This window comes from Egretta garzetta, unplaced genomic scaffold, assembly GCF_000687185.1.
Source record: "Egretta garzetta isolate BGI_Z169 unplaced genomic scaffold, ASM68718v1 scaffold287, whole genome shotgun sequence".
NCBI lineage: Eukaryota > Metazoa > Chordata > Aves > Pelecaniformes > Ardeidae > Egretta > Egretta garzetta.
The window spans coordinates 10260225-10275571 of record NW_009260435.1 but is presented as its reverse complement, the minus strand read 5'-3'; the positions used below and the strand labels follow the sequence as shown (position 1 = coordinate 10275571).

The 15347-nt window shown below is 36.1% G+C and overlaps 1 protein-coding gene across 1 annotated transcript in view; it reads right to left on the bottom strand.

Annotated features, from left to right (window-relative positions):
• Nucleotides 1-4323: 4323 nt before the first annotated feature.
• The window catches only part of MYO5C (myosin VC), a 36996-nt gene continuing 25972 nt past the window's right edge, over nt 4324-15347 (bottom strand). The window contains exons 30-41 of the mRNA XM_035899545.1: nt 13329-13422; nt 12463-12514; nt 12086-12251; nt 11742-11829; nt 10938-11033; nt 9815-9969; nt 8602-8691; nt 7256-7406; nt 6544-6826; nt 5341-5515; nt 4735-4815; nt 4324-4476 (exon numbers count right to left, since the gene is read on the bottom strand). Coding sequence (XP_035755438.1) covers nt 4324-4476; nt 4735-4815; nt 5341-5515; nt 6544-6826; nt 7256-7406; nt 8602-8691; nt 9815-9969; nt 10938-11033; nt 11742-11829; nt 12086-12251; nt 12463-12514; nt 13329-13422 — 1584 coding nt within the window. The remainder of the gene's footprint in view (nt 4477-4734; nt 4816-5340; nt 5516-6543; nt 6827-7255; nt 7407-8601; nt 8692-9814; nt 9970-10937; nt 11034-11741; nt 11830-12085; nt 12252-12462; nt 12515-13328; nt 13423-15347) is intronic.

Sequence of the window (15347 nt, the reverse complement as noted above, 5' to 3'; positions counted from 1 at the left end):
TAAACTCAGAAATCCTGCCCACTATCAAGTCAATAGAAATGGGCTGTTGTCTCCAGGAGATGCATAACTTCATCCCAGACAGGTGGGAAGCAATCTGTCCTGAAAGGAACTACAGAGCATTAATCTGAAATTTGCATGGAGCTTTCAATCAGCTACTTGCAGTCAAGGAGGTTTATGTTCCATTAGATGAAAAGCAACAATTATGTCCTAAAGTTTTTAATGCAGACAATGAGCCTGAGACCAGAAGCTGCCATCCTTTCAGGGAGCTTGTCTGTGCTGCTATTGCTCATAGCTTTAAAGTGACTACAGCACCAGGACTTAGTTCTACTAGATTCTTAGAATTGGACATTTCCAACTGAATAACCTGTTATGCCGAGGTTCTTAGAATTAGTGGTTCCCTGTGACATAATCACAGATTTATATACCTGGTGTGAAGCCTCAAGACACTAGGCCAACTAGACTATGGGAGGAAAACTCACTTTAGAAGTAGAGTAAAATGAAAGTATTACAGGGAAAGATGCCATCTTATTTGAACAAAATATCATTACTAGATCTAGAGACTTTAGACAAGGATCTATTAGGCTTGGAATAAATACTCTGGGCAGAATTAATCTTTGATAAAGTGTGAGAATTTGCTGGAGTAACATACAGGGTAAATCATACCTGCTATCAGTATTTTACTTCAGATGAGATTACACCATATTACAAAATTTTGCTACAAGAGAAGCCAACAAAACTTCTGAATAATTAAAAAGCAGCATTATACCTGAGATTGTTTGTGATAACGATGGATTTGTATACTATTTTGTAAAGATATAAACTATTTAAGCCAAAAAGGCCTAAAAAGATTACAACTTCTTGTGCTGCAGCCTGAAAATTTAAACTTACTACATTTCTGAAGTTACAGTAGAAATTTAAAAATGGTAGCATGGTGAAAGATTAAGAAACATGCTACTTATAGAGAAATTCTGGATAATGAATCTCATTGATAAATATCCAAAATTACCCACCTTTTCAAACAGCAAGAACCTGGAGACTCTCAAGATGACTAAATAAGCCGTGTGCAACTGCTAACGTAGAAAGGCAACCTTCCTATTAAGTCTACTTAAAGGATATTTAAAGCTCAGCCTCTCCAGCTGTATCACCTCAGGTCAGTTACGTACTGATGACTACAGTTTAAAGGTTTTATTTTAACTACCCTCTTTCAGAATATAGAATAAAGAACATAAACTATTCTGCAAACTAGATCTTACCTGCCTGTTCCATATAGCAGCAATTTTTGGGTTGTTTCCGAATGTTGAAGTTTAAACACACTGGGGAGGTGGCTGACATCCGATTTTTCCAGCTATCAAGTTGACATTCTGATAAATACCACTGTCAACATTAAGTCTATCTCACATTCTTAATGAAATTTAACAGTCAAACAAATCGATTAGTGTCCATGCTGGTTCTCCCTTGGATATTCTTTTACTATTCACCTGTTTTAAGATAATACATTTAAAAATCAATAAGATTAAACTGCTCCTTTTTTGCACTCTTTAAAATTTAGGGGAAATTTATGAAAAACCATCTAAAATTTTTTTAAAATGCTGAAGGTCACATCTACTATGGAAACTCTATTGAAGTCACTGAAATTATGCCATTAGATGTTTGCATTTGACAGTCAAGAGGATCTGAGGCAAAATGAGGGAAAAAAAAAAAAGAAAAAAAAAATTAGGTCTGAGCCCAGCAGAGACTTGGGTAGAAGTAACCCATCCTAGTATTTTTTATTAGAATATTATGGGAACACAGGCCTGAAAGGGACCACCTATGCTGCCGAGTCCTATTCCCTGAAACTGCAAGAGTCACATGTGTAAACACATCCAAAGATGCCAACAGCATCTTACGCATCACTCCGTAAGCCATTCCAGTACTTTCCCACTGCAATAAGGATCACTATTCCACATGTTCCCATTTGAATGGAATAACTTTTTCCTTCACTATCATTCTTGGAAAGTTAACCTCAGTAATACCTCTTTCATGTATCTGCCTTCAGTAAAACTGCTCCTTCTATCTAGAAGAATTACAGATAAACAGAACTTTGTACCTCCACACTGATTGAAGGCATTAACATCAGCAAAAGCAAGGTAACTTTCTGAGAGCATACAGTAGACACTGATAATTTTGAACTTTCTTTTTAAAAAATGTATTTTGTTGTTTGCACACACAGGGTAAATAGCATACTTCACACAAACCTCTCAAAGTAACCTAGCATCAAATTGCCATTCCTTGGTCAGCAATTTTTGTCGTAAAGACGTACATGCCTTCTGACACTTTTGTGTGATGTAGATGTAAGAGCGGACTGTGATTTTACTCACACTGTCCCAGGTAACAGACATACAGCTCCAGTAACTGTAAAAAAAGGCCATATACAAATTACAGCAACCAAACTTGCTTACATTAAAATATTTACAGAAATTCCTGAGGAGCCAAGGACGGCATACCATTCTGACAGGAAGATACACAATGTTATAGCAAAGCAACCAGGCTATTAAATAAATGTTTATGGTGCAATACAAGACTGACAGTATTCACTAATGTTCATATAGTTCCAAGTAACTTTCAAACGACCCCATACTACAAACACAACTATTGCATCACTCAAAGCACTACAAATTGATTTAAAAGCTACTTTATTTAACAGATTAAAATACTAGCCTACCTACATGTCTGTGATATTTTGTACAGCTTTTATTGTTATTGAACAAAACACAATCTTTTTCCTTCATATATTTTGAATACATCTCTGTGGATATCACAATGAATATTTCACTGAATGTAGCAAACACCAAGAACACTGAATAGCAAGAATGATTCTTTCTTATATTTACAGATTTTTCTGTGAAATTAAACAAGTAGTACTAACACTGTGTAATAAAAAAAAAAATCACATCAATTGTTCCTTCCTGTAATATTTAAATTAACTAAATTAATTAGAATGCCTTAAATATTTCAAAGCTTTAGTACTCAATTTTAATAATTATGTCTAACAGACTAGCTAGAAAACTAGCATTATTTACTGAGGAGTTTCTAAGTACAGTCATCATTGTGGTGAGGTGAATGCCAGTTGTTCTGACAGGGTCCAGCACTAAATAAAGTTACTGTTTGTTGCATTCTGAGTACAGGGAGAAGGCTGAACAAAGCAAAGAGAGGACCACTTCTGCTTCTAAGGATCCTGCAGCTGACATGAAATAAAGATTAAATGTAAGCAGTCAAGCTTGGTTTATTAGTAAGACCAGACCACAGCAGCTGCATTCATTCCTACTCAGTGTCTGAACTGGAAGAAGGAAACCAGCAAAAAAGAAAGGGAGAAAGATGTGCACATGTGTGCATACTTGGTGTATATTCTGAAATACACTGCACTAGAGATGGACCGAAACAGGAGATGACTCCTGTTTTTTAGAGAAACAAGCTTGTAATTCAAACCTGTTTCATGACATGAATTCTGTACCTGACTTTTCTACTATAATGACTGATATGAAAATACAGACTTGTCACTGCAGAGAACAAAACTGAAATCTCTCTTCAGGAAGAGCACCCAAGTCCTTCCCCTGGCTGAATTGCTGTCTGGTGTGCCTGAACCGCAATGCAAGCATTCAGTGAGCCAAGCCAGCATGCCTACAAAAAGACAATATGGGTTTGTAGCAGCAATTCTCTTAAGACTGATCTTGGTTCCCCAGTTTCAATGTAGCCATTTATATTGATTTTTTTTAAACAATTGTGGAAGGACCTTCCCCTCCCTCCTGCTACAGTCTTCTGGAGGAACTGTTTTAAGACTTCTTTTATGAAAGAAATAAAGGTATATGAAGTATAGAAAGGTGAAAGCTGCTCTAACCAGACCCAATATATCAAGGCAACAAACAGAATTACCTTGGGAAAACATCTCTTGTTACAGGACATGAAGGCAAGGAAAATGGTAAAGTAGTAACATTTATCACATGGCAGCCTTCCCCTCTGACTGATGCTGACAGGGCACCAATGCAAACTTGCCTGATAAATGCTTTTCTTGTCAGGTTTGGGCTAAAAAACTGTATGGTTATTTCATCAGCTGGACACAAAGCTGAAGTCATCATTGTAGGACTGCAATAAAGGGAGAAAAGTAAGAAAAGAGAACAAAATCACAGGCTGAAATTATTCCTACTTTTTAAGTCTTGACTAAATAACAGGTTTTTAACAGTTTAATTCAATGCAAGCTGCCATACTATCCACCAGCTGGAAAAATGAACCATGAAAGTCTGCCTGTCTTTATGTAGTCTCTGAGGAAATACCAATGCATTGGCTTTATTAAACCCTTGTGAGAAAGCCAAGTTTGAAGCTGCTGGGGACTTGTATCATTTCCAAGGCATGTGGAGAGGGGGTGAAAGGAAACGTCACTTGAAAGAGATATTTGGTATCGAGCATCAACTGCGGAACATCCTCACGATTGTTTAGCATAGCCTGAAATTATAACAGAAAGGGTAAGAAAATATTGTATTAAGAATCAAACCAAAACCAGTACATTGTTTGTTTCCCATTGCAAATCTTTCTTTCACATGATGTTAAGGACACTTGTTTTGATCAGTTCCAAATGTCTAGAAGCTGAGCAACTTAGTAATAATATGATGTAAAGGTCAAGTATAAGTACGTAGCATCGAAAGCTGTGTGTATGAACTATCCTGTAGCTTGAGTATGAGAAATAATAGTTATCGCTCTTACCTGGACTTTACGAACAAATGATGGAGTCACTCTTTTCTCAAAGTCATCTATCGGAGTGTATGAGTTGAGGATCTTAACTATCTGTTCAAATTACAAAAGACTATTTTAGTATATCACAAAAAAATGAGAAGACAGAAAGAAGAAAGCATTAATTGGAAATCTTCATTGATATTTAGTGGAAGCTTCAGTACAGAATTTTACAATAAAGAGAGAATTTTGACTGGTCATCTAATGAGTTGTTACATATATGATGATTGCTACGACTCATTTCCAGAGGTGTCAGCAAGATCAAGGAGATGTAGAAAAAGCTGAATCAAGTAAGGGAAACAACAAAAAAAAGAAGACTGTGGCAAAGTAAAGAAAATACATGGTGGAATAAAAACATGGGATAGAACAAACCAGGTAAGTATTCACCATGGGAGCAGTTAAAATGCTAACAATCAGGACCAAGGAGTTAAAACAACTCAGTTTAACAAGTGGTAGCATGGAATGCTGAGGAATGCTATTTTTATCAAATGAAAGGCCAATAGATCTTTGCAACAAATTATTTTAGATAGCTAAGATTCTGCAATTGGTGCTGCCAGAAGAAAACAGATGGCTCATTACCTGCACAGTAGAAAGAGATGTGCAGTGTTCACATATTTCCTTGGCATCATCATCTGTGATCTTTTTGACCTGAAGTAGCCAGGCTGCTTGAGATAGAGGCTCCAAAGTTTCTTTGGCATTGCTGCTTTGAAGATTCTTGTCCTTAAGCCATTCTTCCAAGTAGCTGATATTACATCTGGGTTAAACCATGAACAGACAACAGAAATGTCAGGTTCCCCCTAACAAGCCAGTTTCGTTAAAGACTTCTAAAGAAGGAACGCTCCTCTAATGCAATGTTCAAATTCATATATTTTAACTTAAAAACCATATCTGTAGATCATAAAAATCAAACAATAAATAGCGTATTGATCTGTAACTTTAATCCCTTGTATATTCAATCCTTCTATTTTTTTATTTCTTAAAGCTTGCATAATAGAAAGCAAGTTATTAGTTTAGCTGTAGTTTACAGGAAATTACTAATATATACTGGTATTGCCTATTACACTGTAGCACTATGTGTCTTCAAAATATTCATCTACAACTGAGCTCATACAGGAAATTAGAACAATCTTTGCACATTACAAAGCAGGGCTGGGCTTATAACTGATGACCTAAAGGTTAAAGCAGCTTTCTTCTAGTAATATTCCCAGATGGGTCAAGATTTTACTGATTTTCTTTCACTTTCATCTGTAGACTGTCTAATGGAGAAAAATGAACTGCATCTTCTGCAAAACAGTTAGGAGCATGTTCTCTTGATGCTCGTAACAAGATAGATGATGCCCAACCTAAACCCTCAAAGGCTCTGTCTCAGTGCCTTTCTCATCACAGTGCATGAAAAATGCAAGTCAGCTTTTGTCTGTCTGCCAGCCAGGAGACCCTGCATCTGTTTACTATAGTAAGAAAGAATTAAAAATACCATTCATCACATCATGAGTGAACTAGCATGGAAAGAATCCTAAACATGTCTGACTTTAAACTCAAAGCTGTAATTTTCTGTCTTTTCCTCCATTAGTGTTTCCATGTAAAGAACAATTTGTAATATGTTTTGTTGAGAAAACTCAGCCCAAAAGGCAAATATCTATTTTTATAAAAAGAGTAAAAACCAATTAGCTACTTCCAGCAGAATGGTTACAGACTATCCAGTGACTGAGCAATAAAGGACATTAAACAAGTGTTAAAAATTCATTCTCAGGCAACTGCTTGTTGAAACTTCACTGGCTTTACCTTATCTGCATTCCTTTTCTACAAGAGCACATGTCCTTGCGGAGGAAGAGACTATTGAGGGTGATAGCGCCAACCAGAAAGAAAAGCTGCTTCACTGCCTGCTTTAGAAGCTCAGAGTCCAAGCCATTCTGGCACATAGTGCTATAAAAATAGCTGAGCTGTTGCAGGATAGAAGTCATTGTGTAGGTATCCGTGTCATCTATACTAGAAGAACGTTTACGGAACCCTGTAGGTTTCAAGCCAGAAATTCCCTGAAGACTTTCATATTCCAGCATGCCTGGTACTGAAAGACAACAGAAAATAACTGAGAATAGGAACACTCCTAAGGCTCCTTCTAGCTATGTTAACTTAATTATTGAACCAAACCTACTTTCAGGATATTTTAAAAGTTAAATGATACAAGAAAAATGAGATACTGACAAAGGCTTCTGGAGCACACAAATTTGAAAAAGCCTTTTGTTTCTGTAGAACATTGATCAGTTTCAAAGCATTATCCCACACCAGGAAATGCTGTGAAGAAAAAGTCTTTCCAAACCCTGTGAGGATATACCATTCAAGTGGAATTTATACGTGCAGAAACACATGCGCAGGTACACGTATGTATGAATCAACAGGAGAAAGAAGTCTGTCCCATCCTTTGCCTCCATGCATAAGCTTTATTCGTACACTTCACAAGCCACATTTAAGTCTGTTTGGGTTGCTGCTGTCTTACCGATCATGGGCTGAATGCTGTTCTCCATTACAGTAATGAATTGGTGATAGATGCGAATGGCCAAATCACTAAGAATTTGCCTGTATTCTGAGAGATCAAAATGCTTCAAACAGTTCTTATTCTGGCATGGAGTGTTATACTTCATAAATTCCTACAAGTTGTAAATATAATTATTAGAAATCACATAACATTATAAATTGTTACTATAACATAATGTATATATTAGAGTAACTCATTCCATCTCCGGCTGAACACAGTCTCAGAACGGGTCAAAGCTACAGCTAACTTCAATGGATGCTTCCAGTTCTGGGCTTCCTGTACTTAATTTTCCAGTTCACGTTGACATTTACTCTGTTCTTAAAGCTTGCTAAAACCAAGCATAGATTCCAATGAACTTTGGAGCAATTCCTATATCACTTAAACAGAAAGCAAACACCCCAACACCAAAAAAAAGACAAAATGTGTTTTTTAAACTATGTTGGAAAAAAAATTGTATTCAATTGCTGCAAAGGAATCTCATTTTTGGACTTTTCATCAGGAAAGTTCTGACTTCAAAAGTTTAGGCTGAATTCTAACTTATGTGAAGTCTTGAATGTCCATTACAAATATAGATTAAAACGTTACTAATTTAAGTTTAAATGTTTTCAGTTCACCACTGCTCTTCAGATGTTATCGATATGACCACGAGAGGGAGCATTGCTGTTTAGACAGTACACAGTCACTGTGATCCCGAGGCTTTTTAACCTCTTTGCTTTAATCCTGAAGACTATATTCTTCCTATGCAATCTCGGTTCAGTCCATCTAAGTTTACAAAACCTAGCAATAAAATATAGTAAGAGTTTGCAATTTAAAAGAATGTAAAAGAATTTTGTATTTAAGAATAAAACTTATGTTAAACAAGCAAGTGAAATAAGGAAAAAAAAAAACCCTTTCCTGAGGTTTTCTTCTGTAATCTCATATTGGTAGCAATAGGTGTTTGAATGGTCACAATTATGAAATAGTAAAACTGTGGGGGTTTTTTTATGTATATGTAGCTGGACATATGAAGTCCAGCTCACATTAAACTCCCGTGGAAGAGTTCAAATTAAGTAGCAGTTTCCACATCATGACTTTAACTTACTTTAGCACTTTAATGTTTCCTTGATTTTACTTGATCTGTTAGTTCTATACTGTCTTATTATTTGTGTAAGACATAACAACACTGCAGAGCAATAGGAATAACTAAATATCTGGAAATAACAGTGGTGAGCTGGTGAATAATTACCTATCTATTATCACTATTTTTAATTCCAATTAAAGACTGTCACAAGTAAAGTAGTGAAATTATTTGATGAAATCATTCCTACCTCTTCTCCACTGTACTGCTTCAAACAGTTAAGAAAATAATATGTATTGGAAAGCCAAAAGGACAACATCTCAAAGTCTTCTGAATGTTCCTGAAAATGATAAGTAACACAAACTTATAATGGTACTGTCTCATGAAGTTAATTTAATAACTGAACTTAAGACCATTACAGAACTGGTATAGAGTCCATACATTGCAGAAGGAGCACACAGCATCTATAACATGCTAGCTGAACAAATCATGCTGTGTTTTCAGGCTAATATACATACAGCAAAGATCCCTCTTTTCTCTGGTAAACACCATTTAAGTATTTTTAAATGACAGACTGGCTAGGTAAGTCTGAACCAGACAGTTTTACACATTTCTACGTATAGTGTTGTAGTGTACTGGAGGCCTTCCTGCAAAAAAGTGTGAATACCATCTGTATACACAAACAAAACTGAACTACATATAAACAGATTTCTAACTATGTGTAAGTATGTTTTATTTTTGTTAGCTAAGCAAGCACAAGCTTTTCTAATGGATAAATTACAGTATAAATTTGTTCACGAACAAACTATAGGCATTCTCTATACAACAAATTCAACTGCATAAAGCATAGTCCATTCCTGCCTGTGCTACAAAGCATGTCTGGTATTTTATTGCATTATAAATCCATAATAAAGCATTCCCATAGCTGAATTTGTTATGTATATGAGACAACAGGCTAACGATTCTTGTTTATAACTTGATTTTGTAAATTGGTCGGCAACAAAGCTTGAATCATTTGGGCACTAATGCTGCAGTACCAAATGACATGTCAAAAAAACATTACACTAGTAGAACCACTGTGTAAAAACCTCTTAAAATTCCAATACCTGCCTGCTGCCAAACATACTAACCTTCTTTTCTGTCCATCCGACTTGTACCAGTGCTGAAAGCACAGGTGCACTTCACCTCATTAGCCACTCATAACAAAATGTAAAACACTTTAAATTATTTTGTCAACAAGCTCTTCAGATAAAAAAAATTTCTGGTAATGAATTCTGTGTTCAGCCTGGAGGCTTTACAGGGATGCTACTACAAACTTAAAATAGAGTGCCACTAATGATTATTATTCTATTATAAGAATTTTAGCAAATGAAAGTGTGAGCGTTCTCCACGTACTATGCATGCATCTTGTAAACTTTACATTAAATAACAAAAAGTACAGTACAGCCAAACATAATTCCTACCTTAACAACTTGCTTGATACCATCAATGGTTACATTCATGAAAGATTTCAGCATGTCAGCATCATTCAGATAATCTGCATACCTCACACACATGAATAGGATGTGAGCGGGAAGGCCAGGTATCATATTAACTACAACTCCACGTGGCTTTAAATCTGCATAAAGGAGAGTCATCAGGTTTGTTATATAAAAAATTCAACAATTCAATGTACTATTCTGAAAAAGACAAGCATTATGGGATTTATTTCTTCAGTGACCAGTCATTTGGTAATTGCTTGTTTCTGAAAAATTCTGGAACAGCATTGTTCATGTAAGAGTATTAATTTAAGTTTTCCATATATTACTATAGAATTTACTATGGAGAGTACTGTAGCAAATGCTAAAGGTCCAGCATGGGCTACACCAGACAGGACAACTTCAAAAAGCATTTTCTGTTTAACAACCCCCTGGGGGCCCCATCAAATTCTGGCATTGCTTAACGATACACCCTTGTTCACCAAGATATAAACATTCACAAGGCTTAAGCAGATGAGAAGAAAAGGAAGATGATGTTTCCAAGCAGTAGTTTATAAGGGTACTAATGTGCATGGAAAATTTGTCGAGTTTAGTATTAATTGTAAACTAATGCAAAAGCTGGTTTGGCAGCAAGATTGATGTTGTGAGGTAACTCAGAAGGAGGACAAAATTCCTCTACAAGGGAAACATGAAAGTACAGTTCCCTTCAGTGAAGGGAATGGCATGGGAAGGACAGACAGGAGAGTAATCCATCACACATGGATATAAGCCAAATGACTTACAGACTTAGTAGACAACCAGGAAGAAAGTATATTCAAGTCCCTGGAGTGCTCTTGAGAATTATAGCTTTGTAAGTGAATAAATAATAAGAAAGATAATAGAGTCAGCATTATGTAGAGTCAGACATGATTTTTATGCAGATAAAGCACTTCTATATTTGAAATTACTGGCAGTAGAAACAGAGCAATACAGAGCCTCCAAGTCATATTGGTGGTAAGAGAGTAGAAAAAAGGCAATAAGTGAAATATAGTGTCTTGTAGTTTTTGTTGTAGTGTTCTACACTGAGTATCATTGACTATTGGTAAAATTTAAAGTGTAACTAAAATACCAAGGATCAGATTTTGAATGATCCTTTCTTCGTCCTCTTTTTTGTACTCCATCATTCCAACGTACTCTTTGGACAAAGTTGGCGCATGAGTTTCAGCTGTCAAACACAAAAGCATTGTTACCTGCAGGTAAACAGCTAAGCTAACATTCACATTAGAACAAACTATTGGAGAAAAACAGTTTTCTCTGTAATAAACAGAGTATGGGCTTTGTTCACAATAACATTCTTAGCTTATGGTTCCAAGCATCATGAGTTAAGTAACATTTATATTATGAATATGATTAGTTTCACAGGATTCAGTGGAATTACTTGCACTAATAAGACAAAACCAGCAACAATACAGCTCTACATCAGTCACCTCTGCAATGTTTTGAAGTGTACTCTATAGTGAAGAATTACTTGCTGTACAAGAGCTTTGTACAAACTAATTTCAAATCAGGAACCATCTGCCATTTGAAGGTCATGGGAGGAGCTACTCATCTGACGCAAAACTAACATTCTGTTGGCTCAGAGGCAGTTTGTGTGAGGGTATGAATTAACTTTTGTTGACAGAACCTGATGCCCCTGGCTTAATCTTTTATCACATAGTTTAGGTCCCATATGTGCCCATTATTTAGCTGGAAAAAAAAAAATACAGGAAAGGGCTTTATAATTTCTATTGATGGTTCCACAGCACCTTTTTCTGAGGTTTTAAAATTTCTAACCCCACCCCAAACCCTACCTTTTTCTCTTTTTAAAACAGACTTTCTTTCAAACACACACTCAACATCTAAATCTTTACTTAGAAAAAAAATAATCACTTACTTTTTTCAATAGTCTTGGTAAGAGTTTTGATCTGATCCTCCAATTTTTTTATTATTCTATCTTTCATGTCTAGTTTTTCTTCAAGATCCTGTAATAATCAAAGTCAGTGAGTTCAGAACAACCACAATTAAAAAAATGTCTTCTACTACTACATGTTATTGCCACTATTAAAGAGCACTACAATGTGCTTTTACTTATATTTGGTGGAAGAAACACAAAACCTTCGTATCTTTTTTCTCCTCCAATGAATTGAGAAAACATTCTGCCCATAGCATGAAACCGATTTCTTTCTTTTTATCCTGCATTTCAGGTACAGTTTCTTAATGACAGTTTCATTTCCTCACCATGTTTTCCACAGTAAGCCGAGTTGTTTCTTGCTTTATCTTGCTTTTTACTTCATCCTGGATTTCATCTTGCACCAAACCATTGCTCAGCCCCTCAATTTCTTGGGTTGTGACTTTCAGTCTCTCTTTTTCTTTTATGTCTATTTCATTCTGTGCCTCATTTGTTCTAAGAATAGATAGATAGGAAGCTTTGTCTCTTATTCTTCTTTCATTAAAGCATAGTCGTATCACACTTGTCCATTACTTATTAACTGTATGCAAGGCTGTAAGGTAAATCTTACATTGGATGTGGTACTTTAAAGAGTTTAAGCAACTTTGTTACCCCAGCTTATGGCAACTACATTTCTTACATTAAAAAAAAAAAAATATATATTTACCGTCTTTGTGTTCTATCCCCTTCTAGCTCATAATGCAGCCGATTAGACATCTCTTTCATTTTTTTTTCAGTAATAATTAGCAACAAAACCCAAAACAAAAGAAAAACAACAAAAATCACATTTGCTTACTGTTCTGTACTGGTATTCAGTAAATCTCTTACACTCATAATTTTGTTTCATCTAATGAAATTGAATGACATGCTAGATAATATATCAGAGAAATATCTGACTATTCCACACCACACAGAAAATTACGTGGGGAATTTTGACACTGCTAACTTCTTACAGCTGGCAGTAAAAGTACTTGCAAATTTTAAATCAGTTGCCTAGGAAGACACTATGGTTAGAGAGACTCAGAAACCTCAGCAAAGTATGCTCTCCTAAATTGAGAAGAAATTTCAAGCAAGCAAATTTAGCAAGAACCTTTCCCTCTGTCTCCCACGCTTAGTTTTTCAACACCCTCTGAAGTCCACCTCATGGAGTATGCCTTAAGTTCCAAAACATCTTTCCCTTTTGTCATTGTTTCCGAAGGGCATACTCCATGTATGGAGTGTACTCATCCACGTATTCTTAGCAGAAACCTACTGAATACACTTGCAGACATGCAAACCATAGAACTGAATGACCTAAAAAAGGTTAAAAAAGAAAAAAATACACATACTGGCATATATCTTATTCTTTAATAACAGAGATAAACTACACAACACATTTTTTCATCATGTTTCTTACATTTTACTAGCAAGGAAGTAAGTAATAAGGCAATGAAGTTATGTAATATTGCTTCAGCTTTTAAAAATACAATTATAGGGAATTAATCACATTCATCTTAAACAACTGTAAGACTAGGGACCATACTGGTGTTTTACCTTTCAACTTTACAGTCTGTTCTTGAAGACGGTTTTCAAGATCTGATTTTTGATTTTCAAGTTCAGAAACTTGCTGTTTAAGATCTGGGATCACCTTTTAGAAAAAAAAGATGATTTGTGTATTTCAGCACCTTCCTTATTTTCAAATGCTGGCAGACCTTCAGCTGCAAATAGTCAAAGACTGGGGACACACTGTGAGGGAGTACCGCTGCCTGCTTGCCTGACTTGTTTAACTTTTTTGGAGGCATCTGCTGCTGCACACTCTTAAAAATGAAATAGTGAGCTAACTAAATGTTTGGACTGGCCCAGTACTACCACTGTACTGTTCTAGTTTAAAGGAAATTGCACCGTGGCTTTAGTTTCCCTAGCTCAATTAACATTGGAAAAAAAACTTAATATGTTATCAAATATTTTTTAAAAAATAACACTGTAAATAACTTTTCCTTATATTTTCAACTTTAGTAACTTTGTTTTGACAATATTTCTTTAGTTATTTTTCACTCAGCAGAAAAATAATATGGTATAAACTATCTTCTGGTATAATAGCACTTGCTTGTGTTGGGTAGGTTTTACACAGTACTAATAATTAGACTCTTAAGCTGTGCCTGCAATTTGTTAGCAACTCGATATGCTTAGCTGCCCTCTGGTGGGGAGAGCCTCAGAGCTGCACAAACCTGTAACCACCATAAATCCCACAGGCATCTGGTTTTTCATTACCAAGTCACAGAACTTGTCAGCCTGAGAAACAGAAATACCTTTAAAGAGCGTTCTCAGAAAAAGATAATTTCTGTCCTCTGACTACAGGGAAAGAATGAAATAATTAAATTCTGAACCTGAATGCCTCATTACAATGACAACTGAAGCTGGTTGCAATGGGTTAACCCCGTCTGGCCAGCAGCCATGTACCCACAGAGATGCTCGCTCCCCCCTGACCCCCACTCCATGCCTCAGCAGAATAGGGAAGAGAACAGGAAGAGCAGAATTGCTAAAACATCTGAGTCAAGATAAAGTTAAGATAAAGCCAAACACCTCTTTTTCTTCTTCCTTTACCTCAGTTTTTACAGCTGAGCATGACATTATGCGTTAGGGGATATCCTTCTGGTCAGCTTGGGTCAGCTCTCTGGGCTGTGGGCCCTCCCAGCTTCTTGCCAACCCCCAGCTTAACTTGCTGAGGTGGGGCAGAGTAGCAAGAAGAGAAAGCCTTGACACTGTGCAAGCTCTGTTCAGCAACAGCCACAGCATGGTCATGTTACCAACACTGGTTTACCCATTAATCCAAAATGCAGAATATATGGACTGCTACAAAGAAAATTAACTCCATCCCAGACACACTCGTGGTACACTGTTATAATACTGACCCATAGAAAGTTACAGTCACAAAACTGCTTTTCATTAAGTGTGAAATATCAAGTGTTCCAGCAGAAAAATATATGGCCTGACCAAAAAAATAGCTATTTTTTTTAATTATCAGATGAGAAGTTTAAATTAGGTACATATTAAAAAAAGGTATGGTGAGTTAACTTTCTGGCAACTGCTAAACCTCTGACTAATTTTTTAGTTAAGATTCTGTGTAAATAAAAAACCTAAATAAATACTTGTTTCTTCATGACTTACAGTATACAGCTGCATAACTGCAGAAAGTATTACACCCCTCAAAAGTTCCACTCATTGTTAAGAAACTGCAAAAAGCACAACCAAAATAATTTGTAGGACCTCAGCAACGGACATCCTGGCAACATTTTGAAGTTCAAAACATCTTTTATAAAATATGAATATTTGGCCACATAAGCATACAAATGTTAAAACTCATTCTGAAGACTCTCAGTGTCTCCCTGGCTATCAACAGCAGAAGCCAAAGCCTGCATGTGCACTACACACCAAGTCAGAGTTTGTAAAATGATATTTTGCCATTGTATAAGAATCAAATCTCAATTCAGGTTTACACAAAAGAAAGAGGAAAAAGCCTCTGCAAGGCTGCCCCAACAAGCTGTACACATGGACAATAAATTTGGCTGCCTC